The 22,576-nt window shown below is 34.9% G+C and overlaps 1 protein-coding gene across 1 annotated transcript; it reads right to left on the bottom strand.

The window, feature by feature from the left end:
* Window positions 1–14,341: 14,341 nt before the first annotated feature.
* Window positions 14,342–18,746, bottom strand: LOC18435164 (beta-glucosidase 44-like). Its single transcript, XM_011625417.3, has 11 exons — window positions 18,051–18,746; window positions 17,747–17,805; window positions 17,530–17,605; window positions 17,317–17,388; window positions 17,107–17,194; window positions 16,472–16,736; window positions 16,269–16,384; window positions 15,801–16,018; window positions 15,569–15,600; window positions 15,115–15,217; window positions 14,342–14,859 (listed from the first exon to the last, which is right to left on the bottom strand). The coding sequence occupies exons 1-11, from the start codon at window positions 18,289–18,291 to the stop codon at window positions 14,582–14,584; spliced, it is 1,548 nt and encodes a 515-aa protein (XP_011623719.1). The 5' UTR covers window positions 18,292–18,746; the 3' UTR covers window positions 14,342–14,581.
* Window positions 18,747–22,576: the final 3,830 nt, after the last annotated feature.

The raw sequence follows: 22,576 nt of genomic DNA on the forward strand, positions 1-22,576 counted from the left end.
GAACTTTTAAAGTTAATCATATCCATCAGATGAGTGTAGACCGAGATGACGACGTTGAAATGGATAAGTAGCATGACAATAAAAGGTAGAAGTTGAAATGAATATATACAAGAGAACTCGAGGGTTGGCTTCAATAGGTGATAAGATAATGGAAGGTAGATTTAGGCAGGTTGGTCATATGCAATGTAGATCTAATACAAAACTAGTTAAGAATGATGATTTGATTCAAGTGGAAGGCTCTAAAAGAGTAAGGGGAAGACCCAGAAGGACATAACTGGAACTAGTAAAAAGATATCAATGATGACTTATGGTATGACCTTTGATAGACCAGAATGGCATAATAGGATTTTTATAATTGAACTCAAATAGTTGGGGTAAGGCTCAGATGATGACGATGATATCCAACTAAATTTAATTTATAAAGTTGAATCCAACTTAATACTAACAGGTTTGCCCAGATGGGTGGATGACAGCATATAAGCAAATTCCAAACTAGTATCCCGTAGGCGAACTTGACCATTATGAAAATTTGAATATGGATAAGGCCATGGTAATTGAGAAATTTGGGTTCTTGGAGAGTAAGATAAACTGGAAGCCCAAAAAATAGGAAACTTAAGGCAGGAAGCTGAGAACACTTGTTTGGTAACTTATATTTGAAATTCGAAAAAAGCTCGGGCAGATTGAAGAGATCGTGAGGGTAGTTAAATAAAAGGGGGACGAGGGGACGTCGACTTTTTTCCATTTTCTTGAGAAATCGGCAGCTCACCCCTTGAGGTGTGCTAATATTTCCTGCAAAATTGGGGAAAATAGTGGAAATGTGAAGAATGCCGTGCTCCACATTTACATGCTTTTCCCTATTCTCAAATAAGAGAAAATATGGCAACTGATTAAATAGATTATTTTCCCATATTTTTGAATTACAAAACATGGCATAAAAGTCATCAAGAATTCGTGGAAAACTAGAACCCTTTATCTCCCCATCCGAACCCATTGTGCGTTCCGGTTGTCTCTAACCACGAGTTGGTTGATTTTGTCTTTCTAAGTTCATTTGTTAATATTTCTATCTAAGCCTAATTGCTCACTTTTATGGCTTCCAAAAACTTGTAATGGAAAGAAAAGGCAATCGTAAAGAAATCCCACATCGCTTCTATACAAAAAATATGTTTCCTTTATAGGACCATTGTTTCCTTTATAGGACCATCCCACGTACTACCCGGTTACATCCCGGTGGGTTTTTCTTGTATGCCAACCCAAAACCCCTCTCTTTCATAAGAGTTACTAAAGCTGGGGGTGCTTTGTCTAGTGTTCTCCCACTCTCTTTCAAATGAAAACGCTAATGCCTTGTTGTTTGGTCTCTCAACGAGAGGGTCTGTAATGAGTAAGGTGCGATACACCCAAATTTGGGGTTCCAACACCCAAGCCAATGGTTCCTCACTCTCTCTAATCTCCCCAAACTTTTTCAGCCCAGCCCAAAAACAAAGATTTTTTCTTCAAAGGCAAAAAAATAAAATAAATTTTTTTTTTATGCGACCCATCTCAAGCACTGCGTTCATCCATCTGAACACATTCATTTGCCAGGCCTATGTACTTCAAATCATCAGAGCAGTTATGCAAACTTTTTGGGATGTGTTTCCTATCTCCTTCATCTTTTCAACTTCCCTACCATGATTTTTTTCTTTTCTTTCAGCTTTTTCAGTGTATTCCTGCAGTGAATGGATAGAGATGTGTGTGTTACCTTTTTTTTTGCTTTTTTTTTTTAACATGTTATGTCTTCCATTCCTCCCCTCTCTACTTTTATTTTCTCTCCTTGTGCATATTTATATTGAAAATATGATAGAGTTGGTGGAATTGGTTGTCACAGTTTCTTTATACTGAGTTTGTGCTTTTCTTCCTAGATATCTTTAATCTGTCGAACTTCCCTACTGTAAAAGGCTGGGGATCTGCTTTTTTTTTCCTTATTATATCTGTGGATTTTTGTGCCTTTTTTTTTCTTTAATGGATGTTACGGATTTAAAGAACCCTCCTAAGTGTGAAAAAACGTTGGATTTTGTCTGGATCATTTACCGAGCTTATTAGAATCAAACTAGGAAGAACTATGAACTGTGATATGAGAAATAAAAGATAAAACACAACCTACAGGAACACAATGATGTACGTGGTTAACCTCAAAGGACTCCATCAATGTGCATAGAAAGCGGGAATCTACTATAATTATGAGAGTTACATCGTATATTTTGAAACATAGAATTACCTCTTCAACCCTCTACAAAATCCTGTGGAGCAATTGCTTTAGAGCCACCCTCCCGACCGATGTCACCCGTCAATCTCTCGTCTATATTTCATAACGAAACTACTATCCAAGAAAAGAATTTCGAGTAGGATACTTTCTCTCACTGTAGGAAAACTACCCAAAATCTCTATGATAACCACTTCCCAAGAGAAATCAGCCTCTTATTCTACAGGAGGCACTATCTCAGAGTTTCTCTCCATAGGAAACTCACTTCTTTCTATATGAAGTTTAAGCCTCCCATTCGCAGGAGGCCCCTGCCTCTCTCTAGAGGAAGCCATATTTCTCATATAGTGACCCCAATAAGGCATACAAATTCATTCATCTCTCATGCTATATATATATATATATAAATTTCCCATGGATCTCACATATATCTCAAAAACCAAGAGACACGATTGAAATACTTATATTTTCTTTAGGAATTTTATCAAAATCAATTTCAATATGAATCCATATAATATGGGATTTTTTTATTGGGGTGATTTTGGATATCATTATATTCAACAATCTCCACCTTCATGTCCCAATCACCTGCCAGGTTGCCACAATTCCAACATCCATAGGATAACTCTATGAATTCTTTCTTGCCAAATAAATTTTTTCATCATTCTTGCTAAAAAGTTTGTGCTTTATATTATATTTCTCTGCCTCAAAAAAAATGTGTGCATATTTTTTCATGTGCTTTTCTTTAACCGGATGCAAGAAACCTTAGCCTTGTATTGAACCATAGATCTGATACCATTGGCTAGGGATTCGAAGATCCCTCTTAGATGCATAAATATGAACATCAAATATCAGTACCTATTAGAATTGTGTACTTAGCTGACTAAAAACAAAATAAACGAGACGCATAATATGAGAAATAAGGATAAACCACACGCACTACAAGAGTACTCTATGTGGAGGCAATTCCTCTTGTTCACAAGAGGTCATTGCCTCTCTTTCTCTCTCTAGAGGAAGTCATTTTTTCTATATGGTGACCTAAATAGTCCTACATATTCTTTCCTCTCTCATTTCATATATATATATATATATATATATATATATATATATATATAGGAAAAAGATGGGATTAACCGACTAGCTCATATGAACATATGAGCCCAACGGCTCAGATAGAATCTGAGCCGATTAGACGATCACGGATATCCGGTAGTACTTTAATTTTATTTTATTTTTCTACAGATCCAAATTACATGAAATTTTCGATGTGTTTTCTTCTCATCAAGGCACACCTAATAAAAATATAGAAAAAAATTATTCGCAAAAAAAAGAAGATCAAAATAACCCCCGAAGATTTTAGAGAGTATTTTGGTCAATTTCTTTCATGTAAAAATTTTTTTTGATATTTTTCAAAGATTCACTTATTTTTTGTAAAAAAAAAATTTAAATTCAAACACTACTGGACATCCGTGATCGTCAGATCGGCCCAGAATCAATCTGGGATGTTGGGTTTATATGTTCATTTGAGCTAGTCCGCTAATCCCATCTTTTCCCATATATATATATATATATATATATATATTAAAAAGGTTACGAATCCATGCAAAATTGAAAGCTTCCCATGCATGCTACATATATCTCAAAAACCAAGAGATACCATCAAGAGTCCTGATCTTTTTTAACTTCTATTTTCTTTCTAAAACTTATTAATATCAATTTCAATTTCAATCCCATATAACATGATATTCCTTGTTGGGGTAATTTGGGATATCATTTATACAACAATGGGTTCCTTTTGTAAATGGATGGGGATGTTCGTTGAGCATTACCCTAATTTTCCATTTCTATTTTTGTCATTTTATCTCTCTGATTCTTCCCTCTATCTACTAATCTTTTTCTCTCTGTATATATCTGTGTTGAAAATATAGTTGAGTAATACAGTTTGTGGATAGCTAGTAACATGGTTTCTTGATATTTCGTCATGGATCGCCTTCATCTTTCCAATTTTCCTGCTATAAAGGCCAGGGATATTCTTTTTCTACCTACTTATATCTGTGCACTATTGTGATTTTTTTTTCTTTGACGGTTTTCTACGGTTAATGAATGGGGATGTTCGTTGAGGGTTACCCTAATGTTTTATTTTTTATTTTTACATTTTATCTTTCCCTTTCTCCCCCCTTCGTCTGAGGTAGGAGTTTATGGGAGCTATCTTCCGTGGAGGATATCAATCTTTCGTCCTTTGAGCCCATACATAGTATTTGGCTTGTGAATTTTCATTTGGAGAATATGCTAAACCAAAGTAAGTTTAGATATTATTATATAAAAAAAAAAGAGTAAGTTGTGGGTAATCCCAAATCATTACATTTTAAGAAAGCACGAACTTGGGTTTTAATAGAGCTGGAGTGGAAAAGAAAAACACTTATTTTGGAATGGTTTTTCTGGAATCCGCATAGGTTTTGGAAATGGTCAAATGAGGTTTTATGGGATTTTAGATTGGAAAGAGTCTATATAAGGGTGAGGCTGTAAACAATCAAATTAAGGTGCACCTCAAAATATCACTAGAAGAGCTTGTTTCGATGCTTAGAAATACTCAAATCGATCATCTCGACCTCAACATGTATGGACATGAGAAAAATTAGATTTCGAGTATTGAAAATAGTGTATCTTGTAATATATTTTCCAGACAGTCAATATTTTCAAGATTATCAAGTGTTCATATATCTACTCTATCTGCACCAGTTTTTAATCTTTAAATTTTATAATTAGAGATGAAAATAAACTTTCTGGGTATTACAAAGATTTCTCTTCATCAGAAGTTTGGGAAGCATACGGCTCGTGGGTTTGATTGAGGATAGGTTGGCTGGTATCAAGGAAACTGGTGAAGAAAGAAGTGAACTCCTTCACAATATCCTCTTTATTGTTGGTGCTTGAGCCACCTCTCTTTTTGAGTTTTATACTAGAGAACAAACACCTTTGAGTCATAGTTTTTCAGCGGAAAATTCGGTACAAAATTTGCTGTGTGAACAAATGTTTTCTCAACTTTTGATGCTATAATGAAATCTCATTAGCAAGCACTTCAGCGATCTACTCCTGAGTCTTCTTTTCGTCATCTTGAAGTGCAAGATTCAATGGATCACACTCAATCACATTTGTTGCACTAAACCAAAATTTTGGAGGTTCCACACTCAATCACATTTGTTGCGCTGAACCAAATTTTTGGAGGTTCCACACTCAATCACATTTGTTGCACTAAACCAATTTTTTGGAGGTTCCACAATCACATTTGTTGCATTAAACCAAAATTTTGGAGGTTCCACCTTTTTAGGGATTTCTTTATATTTTTAAGTTTTATTTGAATCCTAAATATTTGTGCTACCATATATTTTTCTTTTTATTCCAATAATTCTCTATGATATATTCGCACTCTTTGTGCTTGATCCACATATTGATGAATTTAAATGGTTCCGTACTCGGTCAATTCATTGTTCAATTTGTAATTCAGTCTACGAAGGCAAGATTCTAAGTTTGGGAAACAGCTTTGTCAATGGTTGGAAACCGGAATGTCATCTAGTTTTTCAAAGAAGGTGGCACTCCCTTCTTGGTTATTTCCCATAGATATTTGTAGGAGTGTATCTCTAAATTTAAATGTCGTCGCTTGAATTCTATGCTTCCCGGGAATATGCTACCCACTTCATCTTCATAGACTAGAATGTTTGAAATTCATGGTTTTTTATGGATATCATGGTAAATATTAGAGAGCTCCTGGGGAGATCCTGAAGGGGTACAAGGTTATTAATGGCACAAATGACAGATACAGTGCAACTATAAGATGTGGATGATTCTATGAAGCTTATTTAAATGACTTGGGGAAGGGATGCCAATATATGAAATGTTAGATCCTTAAGAGAAGAACCTAAATTTGGTTCCCTCAATCTTATCATAATGTACCACCGGTTCATAAGGTATTTCTATTTTGTCGAAGGTTTTCTTAAATTTCATGGAGGTAAATCTGGTTTCATTTAGGATTAGAATGAATAGTTAACATTTGATGATTGCTTTTTGGAGTGTGATTTATTTTTCAGGGTGATTTTACCCCAAGTGTCCAGATGCTCATGATTTAAGGGGTGAGAAGCAGGGATAAGGGGCTGTTGGGTTGGTGACTTTGTATGTTTGGTATCAAAAGGACATTTACATACATATTGTACGTGGATTGAAGGGGAAGAAGATGAAGAGGGGTGCCTTACTCAATTTTTTTACCAATATTTTGAGGAGGTGCCCAAATAAAATGCAATTTACAAAGCAAAACTCCATATTTTAAATAAGATAATTTGACGGCATTAATGATTTTGTTAAATGCAGAACCAAGTAAGTGCTATTTTTACTTTTTCTTGGAATACTTGTTCTAATTTCTTTTAACATTCTTGTCATATTATGCAAAATACTTTTTATTTTTTACTTTTAAATCTACTGAAATTCTCCAAATCTATTAAAGTGCCGAAGCGCTTCTCTTTTAGGTCCGTGGTGTATATGACAACAATTCCATGCCGACGCTCAAAAAACAAAACACATTTACGTGCACGCATAAATTACATTTATAAATGAGAGTGAATATACACAGATTCCAAATCTCCTACTGGAGCATATATCTCTGTTCACTTCCACGGTAATACCCAATAAAGGAGTGTTTTTAGACCCCAAAATGGGGGATGTAACATTTCAACCAAGTGAACAATCTAAAAATATAATAAAAGAATAAAATAGAAATGGAAAAAAAATCTAATGCACTCTAATGTGTATGAAAATATATAATGTCTGATTTTTGAGACCATCCAATATTTGAACAATTGTGTTGAAGAACTCAAAATCCGTTTCATTTTTCCTTTCTTTTTTCTTTTTGTAATAACCATTTGGTGATTCTTAATGGGATCTCAGAATTTCTAATCGAGAACCTAGAGAACTATTTCACCAGAGTAGTAAATGTACGATATGCTGTCAAACGAATGAAGTAGCTAATTTTGCAGATATTGGCTGTCAAATGAATGAGGTAGCTAATTTTGCTGCTTGACTTGGGTGTGAGGTTCAAAATCTTCTAAGTAAATACCTCGGCCTACCACACTTGGAAAGAAGGCTAATACAAAAGTGTGGGATCTTGTTGAAGAGATATTTCAAAAGAACATAGATTCATAAAAGATGAAATATTTCTCCCTTGGAGGTAGAATTATTCTTATCAAGGCCACACTCTCGAACATGATTGTATATTGGTCTTCAGAGCTGCAAGTGTACTACCAGTCACTAAATAGGCTCGAACGAGATAGTATATTAGTCTTCAGAGCTGCAAGTGTAGTACTAGTCACTAAAAAGCTAGAAAGAGTTATGAGGAGCTTCTTGTGACGGGGGGTTGGAGATAAGTAGAAGTTTCATATGGTGAGTATGGGATTCAATATGTGTTGTTAGATTTATGTGGCCTTTAAAAGCCTTATGAGTGTATGATAAAAGCATTTATTATAGTGGAACATAAACTCAGAGAGAATGTAGTCCCTCGAGGACCATACTAAGCAAATGATGTTTGCTGATACCGGATTGTGCTTTACGATCTAGGCTAGTTGGTTAGAATGCCCAAGGTACCTGGGCATAAAGAATAAACCGAGAAGGGTTTTGGGTTAGCCCTTGATGAGGTCGGAGCTTATACCCGGAAGAGTGAGCTGAGGGACTGTGTGACCCTTGTGTGTGATGGTAGGCCTAAAGAGACGGGGGCCAAAACCTTATTCATGTTCTATCACATGGCATGCATATCGATAAATCGTTCAGGAAAGCCATTTATCCACTTTTTGGGTGAAACGTATGCAAGTGCGAGAGATACTATTATGCACCATAGAGCTGTGGTCGCATTAGGTCCTTGTGTCCTTGACTTATCTCTAGGGGAAGACTTGTACTCAACAAACTGGGGATTGCGACCCCTTGACTCATCGGGCATACTTTGGTGTCCCGCTAATGAGTCTCTGCTTGGACTGTGGGTCATGAGAAACACTAGGTCGGTTCGATAAAGCAAGTATGGTCTGTAGTTCACACATGAAGGTGGAGTACCCCATAATTACAAATTAAATTCCTAAACCATATGGATCCTTTTCCAATCAAATTAATTTAATTGTGTTCATTTTATTATTGAAATGATTTTAGTTTTATTATTTGAATTTTTATAAACATCTCAATATTTTACTTACGATTTTTGGACTTACAAAACTACAATTATTTATTTTACAAAGTTATAAAAATTCAAATATATATATTAAATTATTTTATTTAGTTTTAAAAATATATTTATAAAATTCCATAGGGGCCCATAGTGCACATGGGCCCACCATGTGGCAAGTGGGTGGGGGCCCACATGTGCCACTTAGGGGTGGCACGCCCCACCCTTTTGGATTCCTTTTGATAGCTTTGTGTTCAAGTTATTTAACTATGGAAAGTGTATCTTATGACATATGGTCAATTTGTAATATAGTAAATATTGATCATATCTTATCTATTTAAGATAGTAAATATTAACTTGATATTTCTTGATATATTCTTATGAAATATATGAGATGAATAATGCAATTTTATGGAATGCATGATATCTTTAATGGATTTATTATATTTAAATATATTGATGCGAAAATGGTTTAAGGAAAGGGGGATAATAATTCATGCACTTTCCATAATGTTGATGGCCCATCTATGGAATGGATGGCTCAGATCTCTCATCCCACAAGTCACCTTGATCAACGATCCATATTCAATTTGAAAAAAGAGGCAAACTATGGGAAACCTTAAAGAAATCCTAGACCTAAATTTCACTATAAATAGGGGTGCTCTCCCCCTATCTCTACACACCTCTCTCTCTCTCTCTCTCTCTCCTCCCTAGTGGCCACGCTCCTCTCTCTCCTCTAGGATTTTCTTTTTCGAACTTTCTCTCTCTAAAATTTCTATTGGGGGACACGCCCCAATCCTAGGTGTACTACTCTCTCTCTCTTGACTTAAAGATACTAAGGGTTTGGGAAATCAGGGTTAACGCTTTACTTAATTTTGGGGTTAGGGTTTTGTAGAGATTTAAGGGTAGTTACCTAGTTTTGCTGAAATTAGCTTTTTCGGTTTGAGATTGAAACTAGACTGCTTATCCCTCTCCATTGGATATGCTGACTTGATGTGGGTTGTAATAATCCCGGTTGAGGTAATCTCCGACATCTTCTCTTTTACTTACTTGCTCTCTTTTATTTTTATATTCTCAAACATAGTATTAGGTTGAATAAATGGCATCAAGTGGTTGAGTTTTATTTTATTGTTGTACTGTTTTATTTTGAATTATTTATTGATTGTAATAAGACCATCTGTAAGTGATCTTTTTGCCAAAATAAAAAAGGGTGACTATTATCTTTACAAAAAAAAAAAAAAAATTGTATTCCCCAGCAAAATATCACATAGGTCTTTCTTTGATTGGTATCAGAGCTGGTTTTACTTGATTGCCATAAAGAGTCTTTTCTTATTTTTGCTTGAGAATAGAAATATATAGCTGCCCGTATTTGTGCGCTAGTCAAAGAGCTAGAAGACACAGACATGAAATCCAATGAATCTAACCAAGTGATTCATATTATGAATTCACTTCCTAATTCATGGGAGACCTTCATATATTTCATCTCAGCCAAAAGGAAAGAATCAAAACTAGAGGAGCTCATCACTATACACAAAGCAGAAGATGAGAGGAAAAATTCAAGGCAACTACTGACAACAACTCCAAGGGGAGCCATGTATATGGTAAAATCTCCACCTTCTTTTAAATTTAAGAAAGGAAACGGAAGAAATAATTTTGTAAAGAAAAGAGATTTCAAAATGAGAGATTTTGGAAATAAGGGAGTAAGGAGAGAAACTCGAACTGGCTTTATTTGTAAGAAGGTGGGCCACATAGCCAATAGTTATCGGTTCAACAAATCTGGAAGAACCAACAAGGAATTGGTATGTGTGGTTTTAAAGTCTATGCTGGCTGACCCTTAGGGAGCTTCTTGGTGTCTTGACTTAGAGGCTACGGCCCATGTTATAAACACCAAGGATGGTTTTCGTTTTATTACTCCCATGGGGCCAGGACAACAACATATTTACATGGGAGGAAATTAGAAGACTAATGTACATGGAGTTGAAGATTTCGAATTGAAACTGAAGAGTGGGAGTACCTTGATCCTAAAGCAAGCACTTTATGCACTTGATATGAAGAATGAATTGGTTTCGGTTCCTAAGATGTCTAGGGTTGGATTCATTACCAATTTCATAGGGGACAAAGTGGTGGTCAATAAGGGAAAATATATGATCATGATTGGACGACTTGTAGATGGGCTATTTATTATTGAAACGAAAGATAATGTTGCTTATGTCTCGTCCCCTAATGAATTAGATCCTACCCTATGGCATATGAGGTTAGGACACATTAATATCAAACGAATGGAAAGATTGAAAAAGAACGAGATTCTTCAAAATTATTAGAGAGATTTATCGAAAGTGTGCGAGTCTTGTGTGTAAGAAAAATTAAGAAAAACCAATAAGGTAAGAAAAATTAATAAGGAAAAATACCACAGGGGCAAAAAGAGCTACTAACGTATTAGAAATCATTCATAGTGATATCTGTAGACTTATGAATGTGACTACTAAAAGTGGAAAAATATATTTTATCTCTTTTATAGATGACCACTCGCGATTAGGCCACGTGTACCTTATTCAAATAAAATCAGAAGCCCTAAAAAAATTCAAAGAATATAAGACCGAGGTAGAGAATCAAACCAACCTGAAAATCAAAGTCCTTAGAAACGATAGAGAGGGGAGAATATTCATCTGAACTTTTCAAAGAATTGTGCATTGAAAATGAGATAATCCATGAGTACACCATGCCTTATACACCTGAACAAAAGGGTGTAGCTGAGAGAAGGAATAAGACTTTAGTGGAAATGGTAAAGAGTATGATGGGGCATGCAAATCTCTCCTTGGACTTTGGGGAGCCGCATTAACGGCATGTTACATCCTTAACCGGACTCCCACAAAAGACGCCCCCACTTATTCCAAACGAAATTTTCACATCCTTAACCGAACTCCCACAAAAGCTGTCCTCACGAAATTTTCACAGGTCGTACTCCCTCCCTTAAGCTGCCCCACTTACTCCTCAGGTAGTACTCACTCCCTTAAGCTGCCCCATGTACTCCTCACGAAATTTTCACACATCATACTCTGTCCCTTAAGCTGCCCCACTTACTCCTTGCAAAATTTTCACAAGTCGTACTCCCTCCCTTAAGCTGCACCACTTACTCCTCACGAAATTTTCACAAGTCGTACTCCCTCATTTGAACACCTGAGAGTCTTGAACATGTTCAGCCCATGTCCTTATCCCACATCAAAATACAACAATATTCAACCCAATACTTTCAAAATCATTTTCCTTGGTTACCCGGATCATGGTAAGGGGTATCGATTCTACAACATTGAGATACGTGTTACTATCCCACATCAAAATATAACCAAATTGCAACCCAAAACTGTCAAAACCATTTTCCTTGGTTACCCATATCATGGTAAGGGGTATCGATTCTACAACCTTGAAACAGGTACCGTAATTGAAAGAAGCTATGCTCACTTTTTTTAGGAAGAGTTCCTTGAAGCAAGAATGAGTAGAAAATAAGCCGACTTTTATAAGGAGGCCAAAAGTAAAGATGTTGTTCGAGACCCTGAACTTGAAACTTCTAAACCAACCCAACCTGATCCTGAACTCCCTAAAGAAAGTGAATCATTACCTGAACCAAGACGAAGTAACCGAGTCAGTAGACCACCTCTTTACCTAGAAGAATTTGTCCCTTGGAGAACATTTTGATAAGGTTGGGGAAGATCCTGATTCAGAACCTAGAACTCACCGTGAAACCACCATGTATGAGAATTAGTACCTCTACCTCAAAAGCGTTGGATTTTCAAGAAAAAGTGGAATTCTTAAGGGAAAATAAAAAAAGAAAAGGTAAACTCTGAAGGGAAAATAGAAAAATACAAGGCTAGGCCAGAAAGAAGGGATAGATTATGAAGAAACCTTTTCTCTTGATGCCAAAGTTCCATCCATCCGAATCCTTATAGCTATAAGCTCCTTATAGTTGTAGTAGTCCATTTTTTACTTTGATGTTCATCAAATGGATGTCAAAACAGCCTTTCTAGATATTCATCAAATGGATGTCAAAACAACATTTCTAAATGGGGATTTAGAAAAAGAAATTTACATGACCCAACCTGAGGGATTTGAGGAAAAAGGGAAATAAAACCTAGTATGCAAACTTTTTGAGGAGAAAGGAAAAGAAAACCTAGTATCCAAACTTAATAAATCCTTAAGCATACATAAAATTTCTCTACAAGTAATGAGGATTATTGCATATATCAAAGGTCAGTGGGAGTGATGTGGTCTTTATATCATTATATTAAAGATCTTGGAGAAGCTTCATATGTATTGGGCATAGATAATGAGAAACAGGAGAGAGAAGAATATCCAACTTTTCCAGACAACCTACTGGAAAAGTTTAAAGTTTGATATGAGTTTGTGTAATGTTTACCCCAATAGACAAAAAGATGAAGCTTAGTAATAAAATATGTCCTACCGAAAACATGGATATAAGAGCCATAGAGAGAGTATCATACAAGAGCACAGTTGGGTCCATGACGGGAACAAGGAGTCTGGCGAGCCATTTCCAAAGCAATCTAAGAGAGGAGCATTGGAAAGCAGTAAAAAAAATTATCAGATATTTAAAAGGGATCATGAACTATGCGCTTACATATAAAGGGAACTATGCGCTTATATATAAAGGGGAACTGAAATAGCAATGGAGGGATATTCAGATGCAAGTTATCTTGCAGATCCAAATGATGCGAAGTCTACATCTAGGTATGTGTTTATGTTTGGAGGGGATGCAGTTTTCTGGAAGTCAAATAACACGATATTGTGGCTCTGTCCACCATGGAATCCGAGTATGTCCACCATAGAATCCGAGTATGTGGGGGTGCAGTTTATTGAAAGTTAAAGAAACAAGATATTGTGGCTTTGTCCACCATAGAATCTGAGCATGTGGCATGCTGTCTAGCAGCAAACGAGGCCGTGTGGATTAAAAAGTTTCTTAATCAACTTAATTTCCATCCAAGGAGGCTTTGTGAATTAAAAAGTTTTTTAATCAACTCAATTTCCATCCAATACGTTGTAACTTTGCGACAACACAACGGTGAGGCCGTGTGGATGAAAAAGTTTCTTAATCAACTTAATTTTCATCCAATACATTGTAACTTTGCGACGACACAACGGTGAGGCCGTGTGGATTAAAAAGTTTTTTAATCAACTTAATTTTCATCCAATACATTATAACTTTGAGACGACACAACGGCTATTTGTGTCTCTGAGACAACAGAACGGCTATTTGTGTCTCCAAGGAGCCTCGGTTTCACAAAAATTCCAAGCATTTCAAGCCATACTTCTATCACCTGAGAAATGATATGAAATTGAAAGAGATTGAGATCAGCTACATATCTACAGATTTGATGATTGCGGACCCTCAGACTAAGGAAGTTGTCCCTAATGTTTTTATAAGTCATGTGAGAGAGATGGGGATGAGAGAAAGTGAGGAAGAGACAATGTAAGGCCTTCACAGGCCAAGTGGTTGATAATGGGTTTATGTGGTCAAGGCCTTATGAGTGTGTAATGAAAAACATTTATTATATTGGAACATAAACTCAGTGAGTGAGTGAGAGAGAGAGAGAGAGAGAGAGAGAGAAAGAGAGAGAGAGAGATCGAGATCAACTACATAGCTACATAACTACATATTTGATGATTGCATACCCTTTGACTAAGGAAGTTGTTCCTAATACTTTTACGAGATATGTGAGAGAGATGGGGATGAAAGAAAGTGAGGAAGATATAATGTAAGGCTTTCAAAAGCCCAGTGGTTGATATTGGGTTTATGTGGTAAAGGCCTTATGAGTGTGCAATGAATGGGTTTATGTGGTAAAGGCCTTATGAGTGTGCAATGAAAAATATTTATTATAGTGGAACATAAACTCAGTGAGTGAGAGAGATTTCTCCTAAAATAAACTGTATCCTTAACCCAAATAAAGCAAATCATATAAATTGTATTCATGATCCAAATAAGAGCAAATCATGACCTAGCAAAAAAACTGTCCTAATAGTAAATCATATGCTACTAGATGTTCAATTTCCTACTCTAATGATCTAACCAGATCCAAGTTTCTCAATCCCTCAAATAAGGAACTACATTACTAATCCTGCCATCAAACCATGAAAAACAAAATTGTTTCTTAATGCGACTTTCGTTGGATGAGGCCCCTGAACCATGAAGCCGACATCTTGGGGTACCTTTTAAGAGTCTGGTAATCGACATAGACCAAGCCAAACCTCGAGGTGTAACCCAATCGCCACTCAAAATTGTCAACCAAAGACCACGCAAAGTAGCCAATAACGTTTGCACCATCATCAATGGCCTTCTTTAGATTGATTAAGTATGACCTATAGTAGCCAATTCTTTTTGTATCATGCAATGCAGCAGGAAGGGTAATATTGGCAGCATAATCCATCCCTAAACACCAAAGATAAACAAACAAATAATTTAGCAACAGTAAATACCCAACAAACCAAAAAAACAAAGATTTGTTGTTCAATCCAAACTATAAGTAAATAAACAACATATTGAACCACTTCCATTAATCAGCAAATCCCAAAAGTGTTTCATGAAGAGGACTGTAAGTTTTTTTTTGGAATCTGTTTAACTATTAAAACAAAGCTATTTCTAAAAGGAAAATAAGATCAACCACAACATATGTAGCATTGTTACCATTTTCAGAGAGAATCATGGTGGGATTTCTGTAGTTCTCCTTGATGTAAGTCACAGCTTTGTACATTCCCCATGGAACCATATAAAGCCAGTAAGAGTTTGCCTGCAGATCATTCACGGTATTTTCGTGTGAATCCTAAAGCTCTGAGATTCACGTTGCATCTAGTGTTTTAAAATTACATTTACAAGAGTTAATATAAATTTAACATCCACTGCTGAAAAGAAATGGTGTCTTGGACATCATTTCCTCCTAGACTAGGGTCTTTTTTTTTAAAACAGGGTAACCCTAGCAATAATAATAATAATAATAATGTGCGCAGAAGTGCTAGGGTGTAGAACATTTTTTGAAAGATTACATCAAAACTATCAGAAAACAAAAGATGCTACCCTTTATCTCGATTTGTAATGCACTGTGTAATGTATAGAAGAAATTAGCTCTGATAAAAGAACTCACCTGAGGTCCAATAAGTTTCCCATCACGAGAATCTGGAGATGACCAGAGCCAAATTCAGTAGGAGGATTAAAATGGAGAACCAGTAGGGACAATCAAAGCAAACTATGCATGTTTAAAATGCTTTTAAATGCAGAGAAATAAATGTTTAAGCGGTGGATGGCTGTCCATTGATCATATCATACAATATGATAGCCGTTCTTCCTTTTAGTTTTTTTTTGGAGGGAAAACTTACATTCAAATCCAGCATGCCAATCCATCTGGTAATCAGTGACAGTGCCGTTTTTAATATGTTGATCTTTTATGTAATACGAGGTATAGTGGTTGATCCCAACAAAATCTATAGACCCCTTCACCATCTCAACTTCTTCATTCGTGAACTTTGGAAGCCTGTCACCCACAACCCTCACCATTGATCTTGGGTATGTGCCGAATACAATTGGGTGCAGAAACCTATAAAAAACAGAGACAAATTAGCGCTTGTATAAGGTGTAAAGTTTGTGTTGTATACTACATTGAATTCGGTTTACTCTAGAAAATGGTAGAAAGGAAGAGCGAGGCAAACCAAAAAAATTGCATAGTACCAAATTATTATATTCATATAAAGAGAAAATAGCAAGAAGTAACGTATATGCATTACCCATATAAAGAGGAAAATTGCCAGAGGAAGCCATATATATGCATTATGGGAAACAATTCTTACCACCCAATGTGAAAATCTCTTGACCTCTGAGCTGCTCGAACATCAGCCTTAGCATTAGAAAAAGGCTCATACCACACAAAATCTAAAAGAATTCCAATTCTTCCCTTCTGGGTAGCCTGTATGTTTTCCCAAGGGCAACAATTCAGTAACAAAATCAACAGAGGCAAAGTCTTATCTCACCAATAGTTGGAGGAATCTTTTACCTGATATTTCTCTCTGTATCTTTTCACTGCTGATGCATGAGATAGAATAAGATTATGAGCAACAATGTAAGGCTCAGTTGAGGAATCCCCAGCCGTGCAGTTCATCCCATCATTCCCAAAAGGATTTGAGCATCTCCCTGGAGCATGGAAGCCATTGTCATAGCCAAGTGCTGCAATAACCCTAGGCTCATTGAAAGTCATCCAGTTCTTGACTCTGTCTCCAAAAGTTTTGAAACAAAAGTCTGCATAAGCTGCGAAATCATCCCTGCAAATTCATGAAAATTAAAGTTTTCAGCTGACCTAACAACAAAAATAAAAGGAATGAGATCTGTCCTGAGAGGATGAACTGAAAGATGATAAATAACTAAGCACTGAATCTTTTTTACAAATAATTTGAAGCTGAAACAGGACAAATAAATTCATATTGATGCCGAAAGAACAACGGAAATGGGTAGCAATGTAGCATTCCAGTTATTGGAGTGGACCAAGGTCTTCTTAAACTATAAGATGATTGAGAAGCTCGGCATGTTTAAAAAACAACAAATAAAATTAAAGCACAAGATATATACTAATGAAAAGAAAAAAATAACTTATCAAGCTCAACCCAGAAAATAGGAAAAGAACATCAAACTTACACAACTCTGCGGTTTAGCAGCCCATTGTAAGAATCCTCAAGGGATTGTGGCAAATCATAGTGATAGAGATTTGCATAAGGAGTAATGCCTGTAAGATGCCATTCAGTATAAGGCCACTATCAATTAAATAAGCGAGTTTAACAACTAAAAAAAGATCCAAAACCCAAATTTTAAAGTTAAAACAAATATGAATAATAAGCTTTTAAATACCCTTTTCAAGCAAGTAATCAATCAATCTGTTGTAATAATCCACGCCTTTCTGATTAACTCGTCCTACACCTTCTGCATGATGAAAGAGTGATTTAACTGTTAGAGACAACTGTAAATAAGAATTTAAAATAGCTATCGGATGTAATTATAAATAAAAACTCTACATATTAACCAATTTTAAAGAAAATCAAAATCTTTAATACTAGTTTTTACCCGGAAAGATTCGAGACCAAGAGATAGAAAATCTGTAAGCATCCATGTTCATATCTGCCATGATATCGACATCTTCCTGCATAAAAAAAAAACACCCATAAAAAATAATTTTCAAAAATATCAAAATAAAATATCCAGTCAAAATCTTAATGATAAAATACATTGTCCTGTTTAACAAAAAAGCAAATTTTTTTTAAGATTTAAATGCGTTAAATACCTTATAACGATGGTACTCATCAGCAGAAACCTCTCCTGTAGCACCATTAGGTATTATACCTGTAAAAAAACAAAATAGTTAATTATATAATCATATGAATTCAGTGACATAAATAAACCAAATTCGGTAATAAAAAAATAAAAAAATAAATAAATAAAAAGGAGAGTTAAAAAGTCAAAAAAGAAAAAAACAAACTTCAAAGAAGAAAAGAAGGACACCAGATCCAAAAGGAAAGAAAAACAAAATTCACATAAAGCAAGACATCAAGGACTGAATTATGAATTTGATTGTTCTTAAGATTTACCGGGGTATTGAACAAACACATCCCATATACTAGGTCCTCTGCCATCTTCATGTGCAGCTCCTTCGACTTGATAAGCAGAAGTCGCGGTTCCGAAGACAAAACCAGGAGGAAATCGCTCTCGACTCAGGCCACCGGTGCTCATAGACCCTGCGTTGGGCCAAACCAGAAGCTCACCTAAACAGCATTGGTGAACTAAGCTCGAGAAGAGCAGAAAAACTAAGAAAGAAGAAGAAAACTTCATCTTCTCTCTCAAAACTGTAAGTTCAGAGAAAAATGGGTTCTGAAAAGTCGATGGGGAGGAGGGAATTTATAACAGAGCAAGGCCCAAAAAAAAAGGATTTCTTCCATTAAATCTTAATCTTTTTCAACAATAACTAGGATAGAGAACCCGGGAATCCGAATGAAAACGATAAGAAGAACACGTTAGAGAGAGAAAGAGGGGTGTTCCCTCACACATCAGTCTGTAATTGTAGAGAGAGAAAGAGAGTTATCTCGTTAAGATTTTGACAGAAGAGAGTTATCTCGTTACGATTTTGACAGAAGAGAGTTATCTCGTTAAGATTTTGACAGAGTTCTCCACTGCTTTTACCTCTTTCTTGTTTGTTTTTCATGATCATTATGAAATTCTAGGGAACTTTAAACTTAGTCTATCGTGGCAAAAAGTTTATCTTCACAAAAGGCACCCATTCTTCTCTCAGAATTATTCTTTGACTAGGATCATATAAGTAAATTAGATAAAGTTGTCTTATTTTATTATTTGACTTTGACTAAGTGTGGGAAAAAAAAATAGTAAGTTTGAAAGATAACCAAGCTTTCCTAGAAATTAACTGAGTTGAGATAGGGCTTGGGTCATGGTGGTAGCACCCCATACCTTAATCTTAACACCGCCCCACTAATATTTAAAAAAAAGTTAATTCCAAATTTATTTGGAAAAATAGTAGGGTATGTCTCATAAGCTTGAATAAAAAATATAAGAAACAAGTAATAAAGATTATTGGACTCAATCTTTACTTTTATCACCCTTATATAATTGTGCGCGTAGATATCGAGACATGAAATTAAAACTTTTACATACTTTTTTCTTAAGGAAAAGCTTTCTACGTTCTTTCTACAATGTAGAAGTTCTATCATCCCCCTTATCCAACTGTCTGTTTTTTAATAGAGGGCTAAGATTGTCCAAATCACAATGTCACGTCTTTACATTATTTTATTTTTAATTTTTTACTATAAACTATTTTGCCCCAAAATTTTAGACATCCAATCCTCTATTAAACTCGCACTAGCGAAAAATATTTTCAATAAAATAAAATGACCAAAATACCCTTGAAAGTTTCGAGGGGTATTTTTGTCATTATATTTTATCAAAAAATTATTTTTAATATTTTAATAGGTACGTTCCAATGAGAAGATGACACGTGCTAAATTTCATATTCATACAATTTGCATAAAAAAATAAAAGTAAAATACTTTGAGATATCGGATCTAAGATCAAACGGTGAGTGACTCTCTTGATCAAAATTGGACGGCTGGATGGTAGGGGACGTATAAATCTTCTATGTTGTAGAGGAATTATAGAAACGTTTTCCCCTTATATAATTGTGCGCTTAGATGTCTCAATTTAAGAGGCCTGAAATTAAAAATTTAACATACTTTTTTCTCAAATGCAAATAACTGTGACATGAGGAGTCATGTGAATTTTTACATAATTTAATATATTTCTTAAATTGCACTTCCTTATAATTGTGGAAAAACACGTGCATATTTGGATTTGAACAAGTGCACTTTTACCGCGTGAGGGTAATGATTTTTTTTTGAAAAACTATGTCCGTATTCAAAAATATTAAAATATTTATGGTATTAGTAGTGGTACAACTTTTTTCGATACGATGAGCTTTGCTCCTCGGTTTGATATTAGTGACATCAGACTCGTTTTTTTTAGTTTTTTATGGCTTTGAAGTGTAGGAATGCCTGAGAGTTTAGAGGACATTTAGGTGTCCGTAAGAAGATTGAAACATCGGACTACCCTAATTTGGATCAGTTCAGTGATTGAAACATGATACTTACAATTACACCATCTAATATTTCAAACACTGAACTTTCTTTGGATCTATTTGATATTTGAAATCAAAGCTTGAAAAGGTATTACATCGAAATCCCCAGGCTTAGAATTGAATTGTCCAATATCTAGGCTATAGGATTGCTTTAGAGTTCAAAAAAAAAAAATGTTTTGATTTTTTTTTGAAAACCTTCCTTTTTTTATATATATACTTTAGGGAAAAGTTTCTATGTGACCCCAATATCATATAATTTATATGTGACCCCATTTTTTAGTTGTTTGATCTGAATCAAACGGCTATTGATTCTCCATACCACAATGTGGCCCGTGTGTCTTGCACCTACAATATGCTGATGATACCTTGCTCTTTTGTGAGGCTAAGACTGATCAGGTGGCTTACATAGTCACCAAGTCAAGGCTTGCACCGCTGCCACCATCAAATGACTTCACTGAAGAGCAAACTCAATCATACAAGAGATGGATAGAGGATAACTATATATGACCAAAATGCCATGACAGACCCGATCTATGACATGCATGCCTCCATTGGCACGGCGAGATAGCTATGGAAACTACTTGAAACCAAGTGCCTCACGAAAGAGTTTGGTAACAAAAGATTTATGTTCTTTAACGTTTTAGATTTTAAATTCATTAAGAAAAAACCTATAATCTCTCAAGTATGTGAGCTATAACTTGTAGTCAATGAACTTAAATATTATGGTATTTCTTTGGATGAATATTTCCTAGTAAGCTCCATAATGCATAAGTTACCCCCCATCTTGGAGAGAGTACCAAAAGAAGATGAAACACAAGAAAGTTGATCTTGATTTGGTTCAACTTCAAAGATCTATTCGTATTAAAGATGAAAATAGACTTAGGGAAAAGAAAGATGAATCAATTAATTTTCACTCTAAGGCAAACCTTGTTGAGCTAAAATCAAATGCTCATTTTAATAAGAAGCATTTCTTTGCTAATAATAAAAATTATAAAGACCAAAAGTCTTGCCAACAAAACTAAAAGGGAAGCCACTTGTTATGTATGTGGAAAACTGGGGCACTTTTTAAGAGAGTGCCAACATCGAAAAAGGCTCAAATAGCCAAGAGACCAAGTGAACTTGACCACTGAAGGAAAATTTGTAGCAATAGTAACCGCAATAAATATGATCAATAAAGACAATGGATGGTGGGTTAATATCGACACTACCATTCATGTGTTTAATAATCGAGATATTTTTAAGACTTTTGAACCAGTGGATGACGGTAATTTAAATCAACTTGGAACCCAGCCTATGACAAATATGCTTGGAAATGGTACGGTGGAACTAAAGTTTAGTTTGAGAAAGGTACTCACTTTAGGAAATATGTACTATGTACCGGAAATGAAAATAAACCTTGTTTCATGATGTATATTGAACAAGAAGGGCTTTAAAATGGTCATTGGGTCTGACAAACTCATCTTGATAAAAAATGGTGTATTTGTTGGAAATGGATACTCATGTGATGGAATGTTTAAATTTGATTTTGTTAATAAAATGAATAAGTCTTCTTCGTATGTTGAGACTTCTGGTAATGTATGATATGGTATATTAAGACATGTTAATTATGCTTCCATTAAATCTTTAGTTAAATTATTAATTTCTAATTGTAATAAATTAATTAAAGAAAAATGTGAAGTATGTGTACAAGTTAATATTACCAGAAAATCATTTCCTTCAATTGAAAGAAAAAGTGAATTACTAGGACTTAGACATAGTGATGTATGTGATTTAACTAATGTTCTAACTAAATGTGGTAAAAGATTTTTTATTACCTTTATTATTGATTTTTCTAGATTTTCTTATGTTTATTTGCTTAGACATAAAGATGACGTTTTTGAAAAATTTAAAGTTTTCAAAGCGGAAGTTGAAAATAAATTTAGTAAGAAAATCAAAATTTTTAGAAGTAATAGAGGAAGAGAATATTTATCAAATAACTTTAATGAATTTTGTGAAAACAATAACATTAGTCATCAAGTGACTGCTCCTTATACCCTTAAATAAAATGGACTGGCGAAAAAGAAAAATAGAACTATAGCTGAAATGGTAAATGCAATGCTTATTTCTTCTTCCTTGACATTGAATTTGTGGGTAAAGCTTTATTAAGTGCATGTTTTATTTTGAATAGAATTCCATATAAAAAGAGCGATAAGACCCCTTATGAGCTTCAAATTGATAAAAATCCTTCTTTGAATTTTTTTCAAACTATGGTGTTGTTTTGTATATGTTAGACTTTCAGATCCTAAAATAAACAAATTGGATCCTAGAACATCTAAATGTGTTTTAGTGGGATATTCTTATAATAGTAAAGCTTATAGATGTTTAGATCTAAATTCTAACACAATTTTGGAATCTAGAGATGCTGAATTTTTTTAAAATCTCACTTGTAAAGGTGAAGTGAATAAATCAAACATCATGCAAAATGAAAATAATTAT

This window comes from Amborella trichopoda, chromosome 13, assembly GCF_054954075.1.
Source record: "Amborella trichopoda isolate Santa Cruz 75 chromosome 13, AtrichopodaSantaCruz75HAP2 v2.0, whole genome shotgun sequence".
NCBI classification, from domain to species: Eukaryota; Viridiplantae; Streptophyta; class Magnoliopsida; order Amborellales; family Amborellaceae; genus Amborella; species Amborella trichopoda.

Coding starts and splice junctions, on each gene's coding strand:
- LOC18435164 (XM_011625417.3), bottom strand. CDS start 18,291: ATGAAGTTTTCTTCTTCTTTCTTAGTTTTTCTGCTCTTCTCGAGCTTA. Junction 17,195..17,316: donor TGATTACTTGCTTGAAAAGG/GTATTTAAAAGC, acceptor GGCATCTTACAG/GCATTACTCCTTATGCAAAT. Junction 16,019..16,268: donor AGAGATTTTCACATTGGGTG/GTAAGAATTGTT, acceptor TGTTTTTTATAG/GTTTCTGCACCCAATTGTAT.